This window comes from Eutrigla gurnardus, assembly GCF_963514095.1.
Source record: "Eutrigla gurnardus genome assembly, chromosome: 20".
NCBI lineage: Eukaryota > Metazoa > Chordata > Actinopteri > Perciformes > Triglidae > Eutrigla > Eutrigla gurnardus.
In genome coordinates this window covers 7,526,114-7,545,541 of record NC_139931.1, presented here as the reverse complement: position 1 = coordinate 7,545,541, position 19,428 = coordinate 7,526,114, and the positions used below count along the sequence as shown (strand labels likewise).

Below are 19,428 nucleotides of genomic sequence, written 5' to 3'. Positions count from 1 at the left end.
GACATCGGGCAAAACCACACTAAAAATACAATTTAAACACTTTAACAACCATAAACATTAGAAATAAAACGCAGCACTTCTATCCCTCATTCATCACAACATATAGAGTATCCATACACCACGAGTAAACACAGATTACATCCAGAATCTAACTTGGTTGCTGGTTTCATAAGATTAGCGTGTGCGGTGTGTTGTTCAGATTTCTCCTTACGCAATAGGCAGAGTAAACAGCGTGCCATGACACATCGCCGCTGTGACATAGTGTCCTGTTATAGCGCTACGTAACACATCCTTGGGCTCAGGATGCTGAATGCAGCCCGGGAGGGAGAAAAACAAACAAACCCCGGACGAAACCGAGAGGTTGCAGCTCGTGTTCTCCACTGTGTTTTCACAGTTTTTTTTTTTGCAGTCATCTTTTGTTTTTGGGCGCCTGTTGTTTGGACAGATGCTGAAATCAAGCGTTGAGGCAGGTGTGTGGTACTGGGAGTGCGTGTTTGTGTTTGTGTGTGTGTGTGAGGTGAATGCCCCCCCCCCCCCTTATGAAAAGCACCCAGTGAGTGAAAATAGAACGCAATCCCAGGAGGGACCCCGCCGTCCTCTATTCAGCATGTACAAACAGACACATAGACAAACACCCCCCTCTATGTTCCCCCTTCCCCTCACTTCCATCTGCACGCTGCCGTCTATCGCAGACCTGCTAGAGGAGACACAAATGACAGGGAAAAGCGTGGTACCTGTGTTAGGGGTCAGCCGTTCTCTCCTCCTTTTGTTGTCCCCTCCAATCCCCCTCTTGTTCAGCTGTTCTGAAGCCGAGGCAAGCTGAGCTGAGCCGAGCCGAGCCGAGCGTACAGCGGCGAGGCTCAATCCTTTTACCCTGCGATGCTGAAAATGGCACCAGTATTCCCTGATAGCGGCAGCCTGCCTGCCTGCTTGTCTCTCTCTCCCCCCTCTCTCTCTCTCACTCTCTCTCTCTCCTGCTCTCTAGCTCGCCTCCCTCCTCTGCTTGTCTGCTGCCATGTTGAGTGCAAGCAGGGTGAGGGGAGGGCTGAGCGGAGGGAGGCGGGTGGGGGGGTGGAGGAGGGAGGAGAGAGTGAGGGGGACTCAGGGGGATAAGAAAGCAATTAGAAGACAGCCCCTCTTCCTTCTAGTCGGGAATGTATAATGGAATTAGCTAGAGGCGGGGGGGGGGGGGGGGGGGGGGGGGGGGGGGGTGATGGTGGTGGGAGGGAGGTGGGGGGGTGTTGGGGTGCTTGGTCCTGCAGCCTCTGCTGCGGAGTCAAGCAGCCTGTCCGGCAGCCACCACACGCACGTGTGTGTGTGTGTGTGTGGGAGAGTTCAGGGGGAGTGGTGGGGGTGTGTGGAGTGATTGCCGTCGCATTGAGCGTGTGTGTGTGTGTGTGTGCGTGGTGTGTGTGTGTGTGTGCGTGTGTCAGGTGGAGAGTTTGCTGATGTACTGATGGGAGGAGGAGAGAGGGAGTGGTTGAGCTGTGGGACCACCTGCTCCTTGCCTCCCTCTCTCTCTCTCTCTCTCTCTCTCTCTCCCTCTCTCTCTCTCTCTCTCTCTCTCTCTCTCTCTCTCTCTCTCTCTCTGCCCCTCTTGGTCTTAGAAGCACCCAGCAGGGGAGAGAAAGGGGCGAGCGAGCGGCAGCTTCAATTCCTTCTCTGTCTCAGGTTTGCGCTCCCTCACTTTCTCTCTCCCTCGGTCTCTGAGTGGGTGGCGAGGAAGCGGCGTGTGTGTGTGTGGTGTGTGTGTGTGTGTGAGAGAGAGAGAGAGAGGGAGAGAGAGACTTTTGACGCCACTGCTGCGTGGGGGAGATATGCGGAGGCCTGCGCGTGTGTCACTGATTGTGCCATGAATGAAAATAAGGAGGAAGAAAGGGGAGGGGAAAGAGGAAGGGGGAGTGGGACTCCTCCCATTCCGCCGTCTCCCCCTCCTCACTCTTCCTCCCCCTCCTCCTCTTGAGTGACAGATGAGCGGCCGCGAGCAGCTTGCTCAGGCGCGCGTCCATAATTAGCGTCCTCTCCTTGTTGTCCTTTTGCCGTGTCGTGCAGAAGGAGCTCTTTGTCGCAGCGCACCGGGCGGAATCTCGGTCACTCCGCATTTCTCCTGCGCAGCCGAGGGTGTTTCATCGGCTTTTGCAAGCGCCCCCATCCCCCCCCCGCGCGCGCCGTCCCATGATCGCTCCTGGCACAGAAACGCACGCGCGCCAGTATGGACGCGCGTTAAATTACGGGGCGCACGCAACCTCAGCATGCCCCCCCCCCCCCCCCCTCACTTCCCACAAACAAACGTGTACACGCACGCGTTGGCAGTCAGTCAGAACGCACGCGCGCGCACAATCACGCGCGCACGCGGTGGTTCAAGGGCAATTGATTTTGGAGTTTAATTTCTCTGCCGGTGCTCTTGACGCTAAAGGATGCGCGTCCGCCTGACCTTGACGACAGACGGGGATTTGTGTCTCCGTAGCCAGGCTCACTCTCGTGCACTCGGACACACGCGCACGCACACACTCACCCCGTAACTTGGAAACGTAAAAAAAACCCTATGTAGCCTACTATTATAAATGAACGCTTTCCGTCTGCTTTCTAATTATAGCCAACATAAGGCTATTCCTAATTTTAGCTGCAGACGCGAAATAGGCGCAGTTCAATAATTCATGAGTTCAGACACAGAGCCTGCTCCTTACTGGCACGCGCACCGCCACGGTGTTGCTCAGCCGGCTGAAAAACAAGAAGGGGGGGTCGAGGCCTGGGTAAAGCTTGTAAAGTTCTCAGTAAAAAACTGAAATAATGGGCGATGTGAGGAGTGGACTCATTAGTGTTGTTGATTAGTATTCGACAGTTTGGAGACCCGCAGCAGCAGACGCGTGAAGCGGAGCTGCGCGCGTACGTGCCCGAGCCGTTTCGGCGAGCTCTCCTCACCGGGACGCGTTTGTTTTGATCAATGCGGATCTGAGTGAAGCGTGACTTTGCCTACAGCGCCGACATCAATCGAGATGGACAGGGGTTAAAAACGACTCTGAAGAAGCGTTTGAAAAAAGCTCCTCTCATCTCAGCGCCCAGACGCACGCGCAGTTTTGTCGGTGTGTGCGTGCGTGTGTAGGTGTGTTTTCCACTCAGATGCATCAGCAGGAGAGCTGGTGAGGCCTTATAAATACTAAGAGGTGCTGCTTTCTTCACACACGGTTTGTTTCAACGATCAGGCTGCTCATTAGTGGACTGTGATGTTTTAGCCCATCTTTTATTCTGTGAAAGTTTTTTTTATTTTTGTTTGTTTTGCTCCAGGTAGTCCAAGAAATGTTTATTCCAAGTTCAGCGGTCAGATGGGGGAGCGGTGGAGGTGAAAGGGTCAGGGTCGTCGAGGATTCAACCACATGCTTTGGATCAATGGGAGGCAGGGCAGGAAGGGGGTTACTCTCTGTTGCCATAGAGACGGGAGGACAGTGGTGTTGGATACTGTTACTAGGCAGGAGAGGCTGCCTCGGTATCAGGTGAGAGAATATGGGGTCGTCTTCCGTTGAGCGTAAACATTAGAGTTGAAGGGAAGTTATCAGGAATAGAGTTAATATTACGGTTTGGATTTTTTTTTGCTTATAAAAATAATTCACATTGGATTAGAATGAAAGAAAAAAAAAAAAGGTAAGCTTAAACCAACAGTCAAATCTGACTCACGAGCCCAAATTGTTGATGGCAATGGCTTGTGTTGTGGTCAATTTTGTTAAATACATCAACAACTATTTAGTGTTGCATAATCCTAGTGCACAACCTAGTGGTCATTATTTGAAGTGCAGCGTCTGCTTGTGGCCTTATATCAAACCTTTAGCCTTCCATCTAAATGAAGGTTAATTATAAAAAATACTTTTTATATTGGTGGAATAATCAATTAATATCCTTAATCCAGATCAGCAAATCTCTGTGACAGAGATGCACGCCTCTCAAACAAGACCATAAGACCAGAGACTGGTGTGCCAGAGTGAATTGATGCTGTTCCTGGGCTCCCCACTCAGATCTGCGGCACACTCACGCCCCCTCCTGGGGAATAATCGGCTTACCTTCATTTACCAACCAGAAATAATAAATGCAGTGCTAAAAATAAAGTTGTCTGTTTCTTTAAACCTGTTGCATTGTGCATGAGAGGTAGCTGATGCCATCCATTCTCATGACTCGCGTATAAACGGATCAGATTTTGTGGTAAAGGTCAAAGGTCAAGGTCGCTTTGAGCTCCCATCACACATTTGGCTATAACTCAAGTATTGATGTGCTTAATTTCACACGACTGTCTTACGGGATAGATTGATTTTATATAATGACAATTATGCTTTCCTATTATTTTTTTACACACTGTGCAACTGTTTTTATGACTTTTTCGACATAAACTATGACCTTTTTCATCAATTTCTTCGACAAACTATATTCTGACTTTTTTCATGACTTTTTTTTTACATACTATATACTATGACTTTTTTCATTTTTGTAAAAAATTCGTACATTTTTTTGGTGAAAAAAAAGTCATGTCGGAAATGTATAAAAAGCCATAGCCTATTCCATTTAAAAAAAAAAAAAAAAAAAAAAGGTTTAGCATGTTGAAAATTCACAAAAAAGGCAGCCGACAAAATACATAAAATCTAAAAAGTTATTAAATTTCTTTGGGAGGAAAAAAAATAATGTCAGAAATTTATAAAAAGCCATTGTGAATTTTGGGGAACATGCGTCATAGTATAGCGTGATGAAAATTCACCAAAAAAAGGCAGCAGACAAAATTCATAAAATGTAAAAAATGATTAATTTTTTTTTTGGGGGAAAAAAAGTAATGTCAGAAAAGTATAAAAAGCCATAATCATTTTTTTTGGGAAAAAAAAAATCATAGTATAGCATGTTGAAAATTCACAAGAAAATTCCTAAATTTTTTCGACAAACTATATTCAGACTTTTTTCATTACTTTTTTTGACATACTATATACTATGACTTTTTAAAAAAAAATTTTTGGACATGTATAGCATGTCGAAAATTCACAAAAAAATGCAGCTGAAAATTCATGGTGTTTTTAAAATTCTTACAAATTTTTTGGGGAAAAAAAAGGCATATCGGAAATTTATAAAAAGCCATAGTCAATTTTTTGGGGGAAAAAATGTGTCATAGTATAGCAAGTTGAAAAATCACAAAAAAAGGCAGCCGACAAAATTCAGAAAATGTTGTGAAAATGATTAAACATTTTCTTAGGGAAAAAAAGTCATGTCGAAAATGTATAAAAAGTTATAGTCAATTTTTTGGGGGAAAAAATAATAGCATAGCATGTTGAAAATTCACAAAAAAGGCAGCTGACAAAATTCATAAAATGTGAAAAACGTGTAAAAATGTGTAAAAATATAAAAAATCACTGTTATCGTGTCAAGCAAAGTCTGAGTTTAGTGAGACCAAAACAATCATAAAATAGTCAATTTTGTGGGGAAAAATTAAGTATTATCATATTATGTTGAAAAAAGTCATAAAAAATTCACAGTATAGTATGTCGGAAAAAGTGATGGAAAAAAAGTCATATATAGTATATATGGCATCTATATGGCATACTATATACTATAAAATGTTTCTTTTTACCCTAACTTACCTAGTCTTCCTTTAATTGTATTCATGTAATATTACCTGATCCACGCAGCGTTGAGTTAAGAGTCATCTAAAGTACACAAAGTACCAAGTAGTGAAACACCACCTCCACCCACACAGAAAACCACTTCCACATCCACCTACACAACGACAGTTTGTCCTAACTTTTGTTTTTATTGCACACTTAAATCATTTAGTAAACAGATCTTCACAGTAACAATGCAAATAGCAGAAAACAGAAGCAAATCACTGTGCAGCGTTTTAGGTCTTCAAAGTATTTATGGGTATGTACATTGAGAATGAAAGTTAAAGAATAGTGCCCCAGGTTCACCCTGCCGTGGGACGTTTTAACCCCTTCATCGACCCAAAGCACCTCTTGGACTTGAGTCCATCCATCAGACTCTACACCACAGCGCTATGAATCTTGTCCATACTGCCAACCCAAAAACATTCAAGTACTGTATTTGTGTCTTTTCACAGGTACCGGGTCAGCCAGTGCACAGGACTCTTAGGAGGAAACCGAAAAACTGCATGGCACCACTTAATGTCAAATCAAAGAGCTTTCTTCTTCTCCTATTATGTGAACATAAAAATAGTACAGAAAGGAATGACAATTTAAATAGCATCCAAATGCTAAAGTAACTAAGGTAATATATTTCCCAGCATATAAAGCAACTCAACCTAGAATGTATTAAACCACTTTCTTTGTGACACTTGGACATGAAATCTCATAACAACTGTAAGAATCAAACATTTTGCTTTGCGTTAATTGTAAAATGATATAACTGACCCTTCTAGATGTTTCAGGTCTGCGTTTAAGAATGAAATGAACTAGCACACTGGTCTCTTTGCATGATTTTTGGTTTAGAAAATACAATTTGAGCGTTGTGCAAGCTCGACTTCATGGGAGATGGTGAAGCTAAAAAAAAAAAAAAAGAGAGATACAAAATCAGAATAAGGCAAAGTGAACATACTGAACTTCTACTGTGTCAGATCGATAAAGAGAGCACTCTGTTTGGAAACTCGTATTCTCCCGGCTGTACGTTGTTTATACTAGCATGACATGTTTTACAAAAAGAAAAAAAAAAATAGCTTCCACACACTTTCTCAACCGTTTCATACACTGTGATAATTGATAAAGCTTATTGTCCATATGTTGCCCCAGTCAGTGTATGTTCTCATTTGGTTATGTTCTAATATAATAAAACACATGAAACAAACAGATACCTCCATATTCAAACAGGACAGCAGTGGTTCCTTTATGTCTTATACAACAAAAATACATCTGTATCTAACAAATACAAAGCCTCTGTGCGAGCGCAGTCCTTCGTGCCGTCTGTGGACAGTTTCTTTTCTTACAAACACACTTGAAAGCTGTTTCCAGAGAGGCAATGATGGCAAGTCTTGGAATTCACTGAATTCAGCTTGGTATCAGAAGTGGGACCTTTGGGGCCGTCCCATTGGTCGAACAAGCACAGAATGTGGTCCGTTGTTCGCGTGTCACCGGTGGTCTCCGTCCCCATGGGGTCTGGCCCTCACTACCTGTGGCCCGGGCTCCTGTGGGTGGCCGTGTCCCCGGGGAGCTCCTCCTCCACGACGTTCACGTAACCTTCTTTCTCTACGCAGCCCGCCAGGACCTGCAGCACCAGCCGGAGCCTGCGGTCCAAGGCCTGGAGGTGGGGCTGGATGAGGATCGGGGTCAGTCGATCCCGGAGCAGGGACTCCTCCATCAAGGAGCTCAACTGGTACTCCTCTTTGGCCAGCAGCTGGAGACGCAGGTACGTGGATTTCCTCACCCTGGACGGGGAAAATGAATAGGTCATTTTTAATTTACCTCTACGTTTTATTCCAAGAGATATATTCATGAACTTTTATTTCCATTCATGTGAGTTTATCCTTCTAGCTGCAGATGCGCTAACAGAAGTGCTAAACATGGAAGTACAGACACTGAAAGTTCTGACCTGCAGCACTGGCTGAGAGGCACCAGGATGGACAGCTCATCGTGGGAGTGTTTTCCAAACCTTCACGGGAGGGAATCAAAATCAAAAGACGGAAGCAGGAATCATCAATTCATTGTTATAATAACGCAGAATTTGCACGTATTTTTTTAACTGGTTTTCAATGCAAAAATTCATGTTTTTATCCCAGTGGGTCAAACGTTTGACGTGGAAAGCAGCTCAGTGTGTTTACCCTCTTCCGTTGTCAAGGTGAATAATGAAGGTGTCGTTCCCAAACTTCTCAAATGTTTCATAATGATGTCGATCCATGTTCCCTGGACAAGGAGAGAGCATAAATATGCCATTTATTCATCTGTAAATGTGATACACTTAGTTGTCATTCCCAGTGTTCCTCTTACCCATCAAGAAGTCAAAGATGGTCATATCCATGACGTCCAGCAGGCGAGTGCCTCGGTCGTACGGAGGAGTCTGCTTGACCTCGTCGCAGTAATCTGGGTCCACCTCCCATCTGAGAGCACATAAATCATATATGTATAAATGACTGGAGGCGTGCCATGTGCTGACAGATTCATGAACGTGTCGTCTCCTCACTCGGCTTTCTTGCGTTTGTGGTAGGAGCGTCTCCAGGGGTTCCTCCACGTCTTGCGTTTGGCCAGGTTCAGGTCCGGCAGGAAGGCCGCCAGCGAGCCCTCGATCTGGTCCGGTTTACCGCACAGAGCGTGCTCGGTGGAGCAGTAGTACGAGCACTCGCCGTAGAAGCAGACGTTATTGGCTGAGGAGAGAAAAAGGATTGTTTTTTAGACAGAGGCAGCGAAGAGACGGGACGTTACAATCAAGGAGAACAAGAGATGATGTGAATACAGATCAAACCGGCCTCTCAGTATACAGATAACAAAAAAAAAAAGAAAATACACATAAAACAAAAAAAATTCAAACAAATGTCTTAATTTATCTATAAATATTCTTATTAATAAAACTACTGTTCTAATCTCTACATACAAGCAGATGTTTTTGCATCAATGACTTCTAATCTGTAATCCTGACTCATATGTAACAGATGACTTGCTTTGCATAATATGTCTTCATTTGACACATTATTTATTTAAGTTGTATTGAGTGGGTGTATATTAATGTGTATTAATGCGTATTAAATCCTAGCAAGGCTCATTATCTGGCTTACAGTGCCACCCTGTGTTGACATTTGGCTATGGCGTCTTTCTCACTTCCAACTACAGATGCCACTTTGTACACAATCCAGTAGGAAGTGAAGCCAGTGTTCGTGTGATGGAGTGATGGAGCCGAACAGCTGCATCCCTGCGGCGAGCGGCAGAGTTCCTACCTGGTGAGATGAAGAAGGTCCTCCACAGCTTCTTATCACGCGTCACATCCCTGATCTCCCTCGTCATGTTGACAAGCCGCCCTGCCACCGGGGGCACTCTCCGGAAGTCCAGGATCCTAAAGAAACAGAGAGGCATGTCAGCAAATATATGTCATTTCATTCATTCATTAATAAATACTCTATATGATAAAACCACATGGTAACGCCGATTTTAATACTTAAATGCTATGAATTTGAAGGCTGCCAATGACATCAAGGTCTACATTTGTGCTGTAAAACACAATGTTTCCATCTTAATTTGCCCTGAACGGCTTCCAGATTATTCTGCCATGGTGCTCCAGGTGGTGCAGATTAAATCCCGCCCTCTTTGTGAGACAGCCCAAAGAAAAAAGTGTGACATCAGGATACTTTTTCCTTCAGAGAAGAAAAATGTTTAGTGGTTTCCAATCCAACCTGTCAGTACGAGACTTGATCCGTATCATCGCAGCACAAGATGTTTAATAATTAATCATCTTTTCAGCAGCATTTATTGACAAAACCGGGAGGAAGAATCTGTGTGTGTGTGTGTGTGTGTGTCTTCCTACCTTCTACTACCAGACAGCACACAGACAAATACACCCTCTATCTATATTTAGATGGTTGTGATCTACACCTCACCGTCTCAAGCTCCCTTTCTGTCTCTCTTTCATTCTTTTCTTACGCTCTTATGTCAGAACAGAACATCTATTCAACCCCTCTCTCGCCCGCCTCGCCGTATATTCGCCGTCCAAACGACCCTGATCCGGTTTGAGACAAAAGCTAAGCCTCCTGGGAGCAGGCGCACACAGACGGACCGGCCGAGTGGAACAGAGTTGGCGAAACTTTAGCCTACAGAGGAGCACATTCAGGAGCCGCAATCCGCACCGTCATGTCGGGCCCTGGTGACAAAGGAGCGCCTGTGTGTGTGTGTGTGTGTGTGTGTGCAGGAGAGCTTCACAAAGATGGTAATATGGCGAAGAATAGAAGGGGAAAAAAGTGATGCTGGCTTTCCCTGAAGTCTTCAGGATATTTTAGTGTATTAAATCATAACTGTCTAGACTTAGAAATCAAATTAAAGAACGTTTTTGCAACCTGCTCTTCAGTCCGGGTCACACATGAAGCCATAAACTAGTCGTAGCTCAGGCTGGAGTCTGGAGGCTGCTGTGGTCCGGCCTATAACTCATAGGCAACACCGCCTGGTGCCTGCGATCCAAAAGCCAACTGCTCTCTGGGGGTCACACAGGTTGACAAGTGTTGTGTTTTCCCTCGTCAGCTGAAGACTTTAGAATAAAAGGATGACGTGGGAATTAATATGATACACCCAGCAGCAGGTAAAGGAGATGATCCCGCTGTGTTATCTAATCCCTCATGTTCCAAATAGGATCCCATTCAAATTTTCAACGCTTAACTCCATCGAGGCACACCTCCGCTTTCTAAAAGGCTTAAGGCGTTGTCGTCTGTATGAACGGACACGTGAGAGCGGCCGTTGTCCCGGAACACACCGTGAAGGAGGATTTGAAATCGGACTTGGACAGGAAACAGATGAATCCCAAAGAAATGTCAGCACTGAATGCTGGGATGATGATGAAACTCACCTGTCCAAGTGAAAAGCAGCAATCTCAGCGTTGTGCCTCTCAAAGTCGGAGAAGTAGAAGAAGTCTGGAGGGGTTTCCTGATCCCGGGTCTGCCTGAAAGACACGGGTTAACATGAAACATGAAACCTACAATCAGCAGGATCATGTTTTATAAGAGTAACAAGAGGAAACATGATAATAAAGCACATTTCTATACTTCTATCCACGCTAAACTGACAAAAATCTGTTAAAAATGTTGGCCGAAAGAAGAGAAAGTGGAGCATCGACTCATCAGGGCATCAGTCAGGTAGTTCAAAACATATCTCTATATGTTTCACTGTTCGCCATCTTCTGATTTGAGACATTTCTGCTCTCCACGTCAACCTCCTCCTCAGCCTTCAATCGGATGTTGGCCTCCTGCGGGGCGAAACTCATCTCCCCGCCTGCATCCCGTTTCTAGGACAGAAGCTGTCGCGCGAGACCAAAGTCTACATGGACAAGTCTGCTGAAGGGAAACACGCAGGCAGACACCCAGGAGATGCAAAATCCCTGCCAACCAAGCCATGGATGTGAGTCAGGAACAGCTTGAAGTCTCTTTGTGTCTGCCTGTCTGTCTGCCTGCCTGTCGCCTGGCTGCAGGATATTATCCCTCCACAGTCACTCTTGATTTTTCTCTTTCTCTCACATGACATTAACCTGCTAAAAAAGTCAGCAACAAAAAACTACAAACACACATATATTGGACTTCATGTTTCCAACTCTGACCGTCAGCAGAAACTAACATGTCCGATTCTTTCACGTGTCAAGGAAGCCGCCATTTACCCAGAAATCAATCGCTGCTATTGTGATCGGTCCCCTGTTCCCTACAGGAAGCGAGGAGGGGGGCTAATGGTGTTTTTATTTTTCAGGTTGCATGAGATGGAAGATAGTGTGGCGATGAAGAGGAGGAGGAGGAATAAAAGGAGCTTGTTTTTAAAAGGTGACCTTACAAGCCCTCGGTCCACCTGTGACGCACCTTTGCTATCGCTCCGCCTTTATCCAGGCGGCTTATCGCGGGTCGGTAATCAGAGGCTCGGCGGCACAAAGGGATTCAAAGTTTGAACACTGATATGTTTAATGTGTTTATAAGTTCCTCTGCATGGAAGTTGAAGGTTGTCAGTCTTTCCTTCCAAGCTTTTACACCATGTGAGATTTTCTTCTTCTTCTTTTTCTTCTTCTTCTTCTTCTTTCTTCACTTTCTGCTTCGGAGACTGTGTAACGTAACACCTGACTGACGGGTTTACGGGCTTTGGTTGCCATGGTCACCAAGATGTGAAATGCAATTTCCCGTCGGGGAGGAAGCTTAGAATTTTAAATGTAAGGCAATAGCAGGTTGGTGATGTGAAACGCCATAACACAAGAATGAACACACACACACACACACACACACACACACACACACACACACACACACACACACACACACACACACACACACACACACACACGCTCTCTCTCTTTGTGAGTGAGTGTCCTTGATAATGAAAGGGCCTTTATCTGAGGGAGGGTGTGATTAGGCTACAGCAAACATACTGTGCTTCAGCAGAATCTTCACGAGTGTGAAGTGGTGAAGCCAAACTGCCTGTGTGGACTCAGTTTGTGCTGACTCGGCAGTTTTATGGCTCTTTCATGAGCTTAGACCTGCACAGAGGAGGGTTATATTAGAGGGATGGGTGTGGGGTGGGGGGGCAGCAACAGCAGCTGTGGCCCAGACTCCTGTTTTCTCTCTCTCTCTCACTTTCTAAATCTCTCTCTCTCTCTCACACACACACACACACACACACACACACACACACACACACACACACACACACACACACACACACACACACACACCAAGGATACACGCTGGTGACAGAAAGAGGGCAGCAGAGACGAACCCAGTGGGAGAAAATCAACAGACTAACTGCCCTTTTTGGAATGAATTGTTCATTGTGACTAAACCACACGTTGGTGCAGATAGCTGGCTGCGTCGTGGACTCACACTTGCCTATGTAATACGCTTGTTACAGGAGGAATCCACCAGAGGGCGCACCGAACACACAGAACTCAGACCGTATAGAAGCCAGGAATATCTGTGCATCAGCACTAAAACGATGTACAGATGCGTGTAATTACGGACCTGTCTTCTAAACTATTCCATCATTGGTGTCGCTGCTGACCCGCGTGCATGAACCCTTTCGCCATGCTGCCCCTACACTGCCCCCTCTGTTCATGTGCGTATTGCATCTTGGGGACGCAGAGCCACGATATCCGAGCACAAATTAACGTTAAGTATATCTGAGGCTTAAAGGTGTGACAGCATGTAGTGTGCAAACAAATCATACAGTATCTGACCTCCTGCTGCTCCCTGCTACTGATCTAACTTAGAGAATGAGAGAGTGAGACAGACAGACAGACAGACAGACAGGCAGGGAGGGTGCATGGGAGATCTGTCATCTATTGGTAATCCACAGCAGATTTCAGCCCCCCACTGACAAGCGTCTTTGTCTCTGTCTGGGCCTGTGTGTGTGTGTGTGTGTGTGTGTGTGTGTGTGTGTGTGTGGCTAAGAAGACAGAGGGACTGCTTTTCTGTGAGATCTGCGTAGAAGCAACTGCAACAATTACACACGCAAATTAAAAGATTAGCTGTTGGTGGTTTAGTCGTGTAAGAGCCTTTTATGTGTAGCTACAAAACGTTGCATTTTATAAATAAAGTGACTATAAACTATCTATGTTTCAACATATTAACAACGTATGAACTGAAACCACTTTCTTCTGTTTCCGCTGCCTGGATGTGGAAAAAAGACAGTTATTGCAGGTTTGAACGACGTAATGAGATCACGGCTTAACTTGATCAATTCAGTTGTGCCTGCTTATATGTTAATAGTATTTAAAGAAGCAGGATAAGACGAAATTCAATAACATTAAACACTGCTTAGTTATTTCTTTTTACCTGCTTTGATTTACCAATGTGGTTTGATCACTGTACACATTCCCTCTCGCCAGTCTGACCCTATTTAACACCAATTACATACTGTATAGCATCCAGCAGCTTTCCTCCTCCATTGTTCCTCCATGTCGTTGTCAGTCATTCCTTCTCTTCCACAAATGTTTTCCCCACCATTTAAAACAGATATATCTACTATTGAACAGTCTGCTGAGAGTCTTTTTGCAGGTTTTGGAGTAAAAGTGAGTGATTAGTGGAATATAATCAGGACACTCTTGTAGAATCCTCACAACAACTCTGAAGGTGACAGAAAGATGGTGGACTAGATAAAAGATACAATCTCTTCAGCCTGGTGATTTGTGTCGGAGGGTGCTTGTCTGTCAGAGAGAGCTGTGGTGTGTGTGTGTGTGTGTGTGTGTGTGTTTACAATATGAAACGGCGTCATGCTGTGCGCGTCTATTCACATTTCGGGTGTTTTCCTGACTCTGTTTCTGCTGATCCCTCTTTATTTCCCCCCACGTTCCTCGCTTCCTCCTGAATGCGTATCGGGAGAGGGATCTAAAGGATCGTCCCGGGGCCCCAAGGTAGCTGTCGAGATTGAATTTCAAATCAGCGTCACACAAGTTGTGTCCCAGCCTCGGCTACTTCCAACACACGGGCGAGGCGCCCGCCCGGGAGGGAACGGCGACTTATCTGCATGTGTGGGAAGCGGTGCGGGCGATATTATCATCAGCAATGCCGAGAAAAAGACTCGACTTGAAGAAGACGGATGACGGTCTGAGTCGGTGCCTCAATTGCAAAGTTATTAGATGCTCAGGAGCTCAGCGAGAGTGTGGAATTGATATGAAGGAAGAGCTTTCTGCGGCATGAAGTGCTCGGCGTGCGTAGAGGTGCAAATATCTATTGATTGATCTTTTGTCAGAGGGTGCACCGGGGACTCATGGACTTCTATTAACGGTGTGCATTTAAGATAAGAGGAGGCATGCAATTTTTACAATCAGAACCATTATGGAGGAAGTGCACCATACGTTACATGATGGGAGGGATTTGTCCTTCATACGGAAGATGGGCGCTGAGAATTCTCCATTCTGATTGGCTGGAAGGTGAATTAACAGTAGACATGGCAGAACTGATTTTATACTGCAAACTGATTATTTTAATCAGATTAATGTCCTATATAACATCTTAATATCTCCAGAATTGTACACAAAATGCTTATTTTAAACATATTTTTTCATATATTTACAGATTTTGTTCAATCTAAAGGCAGTACTTATTTAGAATCCTAAATGTAATAATGTACAAAATGACAGAGAAAGCCCCTGTGACCCGACTTTCTCTTAAAAAGTCACACATTGTGTTTCTGCTCTCCATCTTTCAATTATCTCATTCAGTTTAATCTCACTCATTCCTTCTTTTTCCAATTATCTCCAAGTTCCTTCGCTCTTTCTCGGCCGTCTGACCTTCTGTCCATAATAAAAAAAACCTGCGGGCAAAAACCCCAGACCTCGAAATTTGGAATCTGAGTGTACGACTTTGAGGGGAGCTGCGTAGCTGTAGGTTAGGTCACTATCTGCGACCACCAGAGCTCTGCGGCAACCCTTGAGCTAGATCACAGAAACCCTCAGAGCTATTCTAAATCGTGTGTGTGTGTGTGTGTGTGTGTGTGTGTGGCGTCACGTTGAGTCACAATCGAAGAGTCAAAGAGAGCGAATGTGCCTATCCAACTGCCTCATCTGGCCAGATGGCTGGGAGTCCCTGTCTGTAAATGTCAGGGATCAGACCATGGCTTATGGGCCTGTAAAGCTGCTGCTCTCTAACGACCCTCTGTGTGTGCAGCCCTGCACGGAGCTCTGGGAATACTGCACATAAAACACTAGATGCCTACTGACAGGTCGGGCAACGCCGAGGAAAACAGGAGCTCAAAATAAAAATAGAACAAACAGCCAACGTCTCCTGCTGGTTTCAAGTTTAGGATGTGGAAACATCCTTCCAGCACAAACACGGTTCCGTACGTTGGCTGAGCGGAGAGAGGCGGCTTCGAATGGTTGCTGATGAGGTCACGCCTTCGTCGTCACACCCACATGGGTCCAGTGCATTTTGGGTCAGGACTCAACATTAGAGTGAATGTTTGTTGTGTAAACAGCTTCATTATGTCTGATAAGGATGTTAAGGAGCGGGTGGGACGGTGGTGAAGTCCATTTGGCTGATCAGAAATGTGATTTACAGAAAATCCCTCATGCCTGGTCAACATGTAGGTTTCTCCACGTCTCAAATAATCCCCCAAGTCGCAGCCGTACAGCCTGGATCTCACTTCCTTCGTCTGGAGCTATTTCTGAAATGGCTGTGAACTTTTTCCTTTTTTTCCTCTCCGCTGGCCTTAATTGACTGGTGTGACATATTCAGTCGTGTTCCCGCGGGCCTATCACTCCACGTTTAAAGACCTGAAATCACTGTAAAGACTCGATGCAAAGCTGCAGACTTATATCTGGGCTTTTGGGCTTCCTCGCCTGCAATCATGATAACGGGCTCCCCTGAGTCGTGAGCACACGAAGAAAACACAGAAATCTTATTAGTATCACTGCGTACTTTTCATTTCCACAAAGCCGCAGTTTAGTGAACGCATTAACGCTTTTACATGTCAAAAGAAGCGTTGTGCTCGTTACTTAATAAGCTCGTTGGCTGGTGTCTTTCAGTAAGAAGTGCTACCAGACAGTCGCTCTCTGATATCAACAGACTAATTATGAAAATGTACGTCTTTTCAAAAAATGGATCATGAATATCTCACACTTTTTACATATGTATTTGCACTAATTTGCATCAGAAATAAGCAACAGCTTGGATTGTGTTCATGCTTAGTGAATTAAATGTATCAACACATGTTATTTCTATTTCATCCTGGTATAAAATGCCCTCAGAATACCAGCCTGGTGGACTTTCACCAGAGAGGCTGAAGCTTTGACGGATGTAAGCTAAAATGCAGGAAACATGGACTCAGAAGGGCTGAAATTCACCTCGCTATGATAAACTGAAGCCACATCTGTATGAGTAGCGATGGCGAAGAGAGAGACGCTTTGGCAGAATCAAAGACCCCCCAAATAACACAAATACTATGAGATACCAAACAATATCTAACATTTATTGACTCTTTATCATGCATATGTATAGTATGAGGTGAAAAAGGATTATTAAACAGTGTGGATGCTGCAGAGTGGCAGCTATGCACATTTAATGTAGGTTCATACAACGGAATAATGCTGCTGTCTTTATGTGGAGTGTGCCTTAAGGGGATTATATAAGCCTATACTTGAATGATGGGATGGGTCTTTATGCTTATGGTTTCCTCTCTCTCTCCCACACCATCACAAACAAACATACACACATTGGTTTATCCTCAACAATCAGGAGCAGCGCAGAGACACGCTGGGTTATATTTACATATCCATCCACAGAGGATTAACCACTTTCTATAGCACAAGTCTGAGGCAATCCTTCACGGGGCGCACCATTCTTCACGGGCTTTGCACAGAATGAGAACTATGAATTATGCAGAACATACGCACAACATCGAGGGGTATTCTTGGGTCAACAGCGGTTAGATGTCAAAATGTGCAAGCTCGGGGATGTTTAGAACAATAAGCCTCAGGACGTGCGTGTTGACAGAATGTGATTCTCTGCTGCAGCTTTCCTCAGTATGTTCTTCTACATAAATACACCATGTTGGGTCTTTTTTTGGCCACCTGTCCCAAAAAAGTCTGGACAGCTAAATTGGCAGCTATGCCAAACCAAGCACGGCGACCCACAACTATGAAGTATGTAAAGAATGCTGTGGATTGTTGGAGAAAATGTTGAACCCCAAGCGTCACAAAGAGCATTCATGATGTAGAGGACGGCAACTCTGGCCAGTTGTCTCTATCCCTCACAGCTCCAGCAGTCGTAAGGGGGGGGGGTGTTAACCAGATTCAAATACATAATGTGGGAAAAAAGCAGAGGACAGCATCCACCTTGACATTTCTTTTCTTAGGCAACAAAAGATCAACAAAAAAATCTGCAAAGGCCGACATCACTTCCATAATGAGAACAAACTGGATAGTGCTCTGCCTGTTGGGATCAATGGGGATTTTAAGAGCCTTCCCTGTGTGTGTGTGTGTGTGTTTTTGTTGCTGCCTGCACACAAAATCAATGGGCATTACCATGACTCTTCATCTCACAGGGACTGAGTAACAAGCCCCGGTATTCAGTATGACATGTAAGCTGGAGCTGATGAGAGGAGGGAGGAAAAAAGAAAATCCCAGTCTGAGTGTCAGTAAAGTGCAGGAAGTGCAGGGCTGGCGAAAAAACGTAGTCTCTCCCCACGCAGGCTGAGGAGGATTTGGGGGCAAAGGATGCAGAAAAGCTGCTCCACTTTCTCGAGCAATGATTCCAGGACGGCCTGCGTGATGTCTCCTTGTCGTCGAGTAAATTTAAGGTCATAAAAGGCTACAACGATATCCATGACGAGGGTGAATACACAATCATGTGAAATTCAAACCAGATTAGTCAGAATGAGTCCTGAGGAAGAGGAGAAGTGAATCTAAATCATCCCTAAACTGAGAATCGTTACCGAGAGGCTTTTGTACGAAGGTCCAGCCTGCGGTTCACGCCATTAAGATTTATTTGATTATCGCTAAGTAGCTGCTGAACAGCAAACACCAATTACAGCAAATTATGTTAAATCCTAGGAAGCTTTCATTTCCCAACCCCAACACACAAGCGCACCCCTCTCAGCCGGGACACGGAGGCTTTCTGTACGGTTTGAGCCAAGAGAAGTTAATTGGATTGTGAGTAAGCATTGTGGACATCCATTATCTTTACCCATCTGTCTGTGTGTGTGTGTGTGTGTGTGTGTGTGTGTGTGTGTGCTGGAGGAGAAGGTGTCTCATCAAAAACAAATCCTATTATGAGAGACCAAAGATAAGATAAATGCGTACACACACACACACTCGAACATGGATAAAACAATGTCTAATATCACCTGTCACAGCTGTCAGAGATCTTTCCTGCTCCCAGAATCTTCCTCCCATCTCCCTCTGCTCTTCCTCAGGCAGTGTGTGCCCCCCCCCCCCCCTCATCTTCCTCACCTTATTTCCTTTTCCTTGAAGGACACTGTGGCTGCTGGCCAGCCTCTCCCATCTGTGTTTACTTCCACTGAACGTGGACACGCCACAGAAAGCAGATGAAGACGGTAAGCACATCCGCGGAGGCTGTCGTTTATTTTTGATTATCTCTGAAGACTTCTCCCACTAATTAGTCCGATGTGAGGCTTGTTAAAATGCCATATTCCAGCAGTGCATGTCTGATGCCAGAATGCCATTTGATTTAGTAGCGCCGGCTTTTTTTGTTTTGTTTTTAGCTCCCCTAATGAATAGCTTTATTAATTACCTCAGAAGCTTCGGGCTAGTCGTAACAACCTGTTCCACTCGGCGCTAAAAGCTCCTGAAGTTCATCCATCACGACTCAGAGCGAGCTGTCAGTTATTTTCACCGTGCCAAAATGGATTACACACCAGCGAGCGAAACCCAACCGCATAAAAACTCCCAAACTTTGATTCTTCCACCAAAGAAAGCAATCAAAAGAGTCTTTCTGGAAAGCTATTTTGCGGGGCACGGCCCCCAAAATCGAGGCGTGGATGTTTGTGCTCCGCTTCTCCCCGGAGCTGAACTTTTCTATTTAGGCCTGTCAACAGTCTTGTTGTGCTCAGTGGTTTGCGGTCAGATGCCGTTTCCTAAATAGAAACCATCTATCAGGGGCTAAGTGGCGGCTGAGGGATGTCATTGTGGTCATGAGTGGGTGATGGCGGCGGAGGAGGAAGTGGTGAAACCGCTGGGAAAAGAGTTCCAACAGGGGGGGGCGTCCATCCTTGTGTAAGAGCTAAATGGGATGGAACGAGTCCAGCGCACTTGAGGGTAAACAGAGTTAATTGAAAGGAA

The 19,428-nt window shown here is 45.1% G+C and overlaps 2 protein-coding genes across 3 annotated transcripts in view; both read right to left on the bottom strand.

Annotated features, from left to right (window-relative positions):
• rai1 (retinoic acid induced 1) overlaps window positions 1–877 on the bottom strand; it is a 48,491-nt gene extending 47,614 nt beyond the window's left edge. For both annotated transcript variants that reach the window (XM_084037418.1, XM_084037419.1), the window contains exon 1: window positions 735–877. The gene's annotated coding sequence lies outside the window, so the exon portion shown is untranslated. The remainder of the gene's footprint in view (window positions 1–734) is intronic.
• A 4,885-nt stretch (window positions 878–5,762) lies between these two features.
• fam20ca (FAM20C golgi associated secretory pathway kinase a) overlaps window positions 5,763–19,428 on the bottom strand; it is a 28,123-nt gene continuing 14,457 nt past the window's right edge. Inside the window, exons 4-10 of the mRNA XM_084037892.1 lie at window positions 10,513–10,605; window positions 8,900–9,015; window positions 8,152–8,332; window positions 7,959–8,068; window positions 7,793–7,874; window positions 7,564–7,623; window positions 5,763–7,399 (exon numbers count right to left, since the gene is read on the bottom strand). Of these exons, the coding sequence (XP_083894018.1) occupies window positions 7,141–7,399; window positions 7,564–7,623; window positions 7,793–7,874; window positions 7,959–8,068; window positions 8,152–8,332; window positions 8,900–9,015; window positions 10,513–10,605 (901 nt within the window). The 3' untranslated portion in view covers window positions 5,763–7,140. The remainder of the gene's footprint in view (window positions 7,400–7,563; window positions 7,624–7,792; window positions 7,875–7,958; window positions 8,069–8,151; window positions 8,333–8,899; window positions 9,016–10,512; window positions 10,606–19,428) is intronic.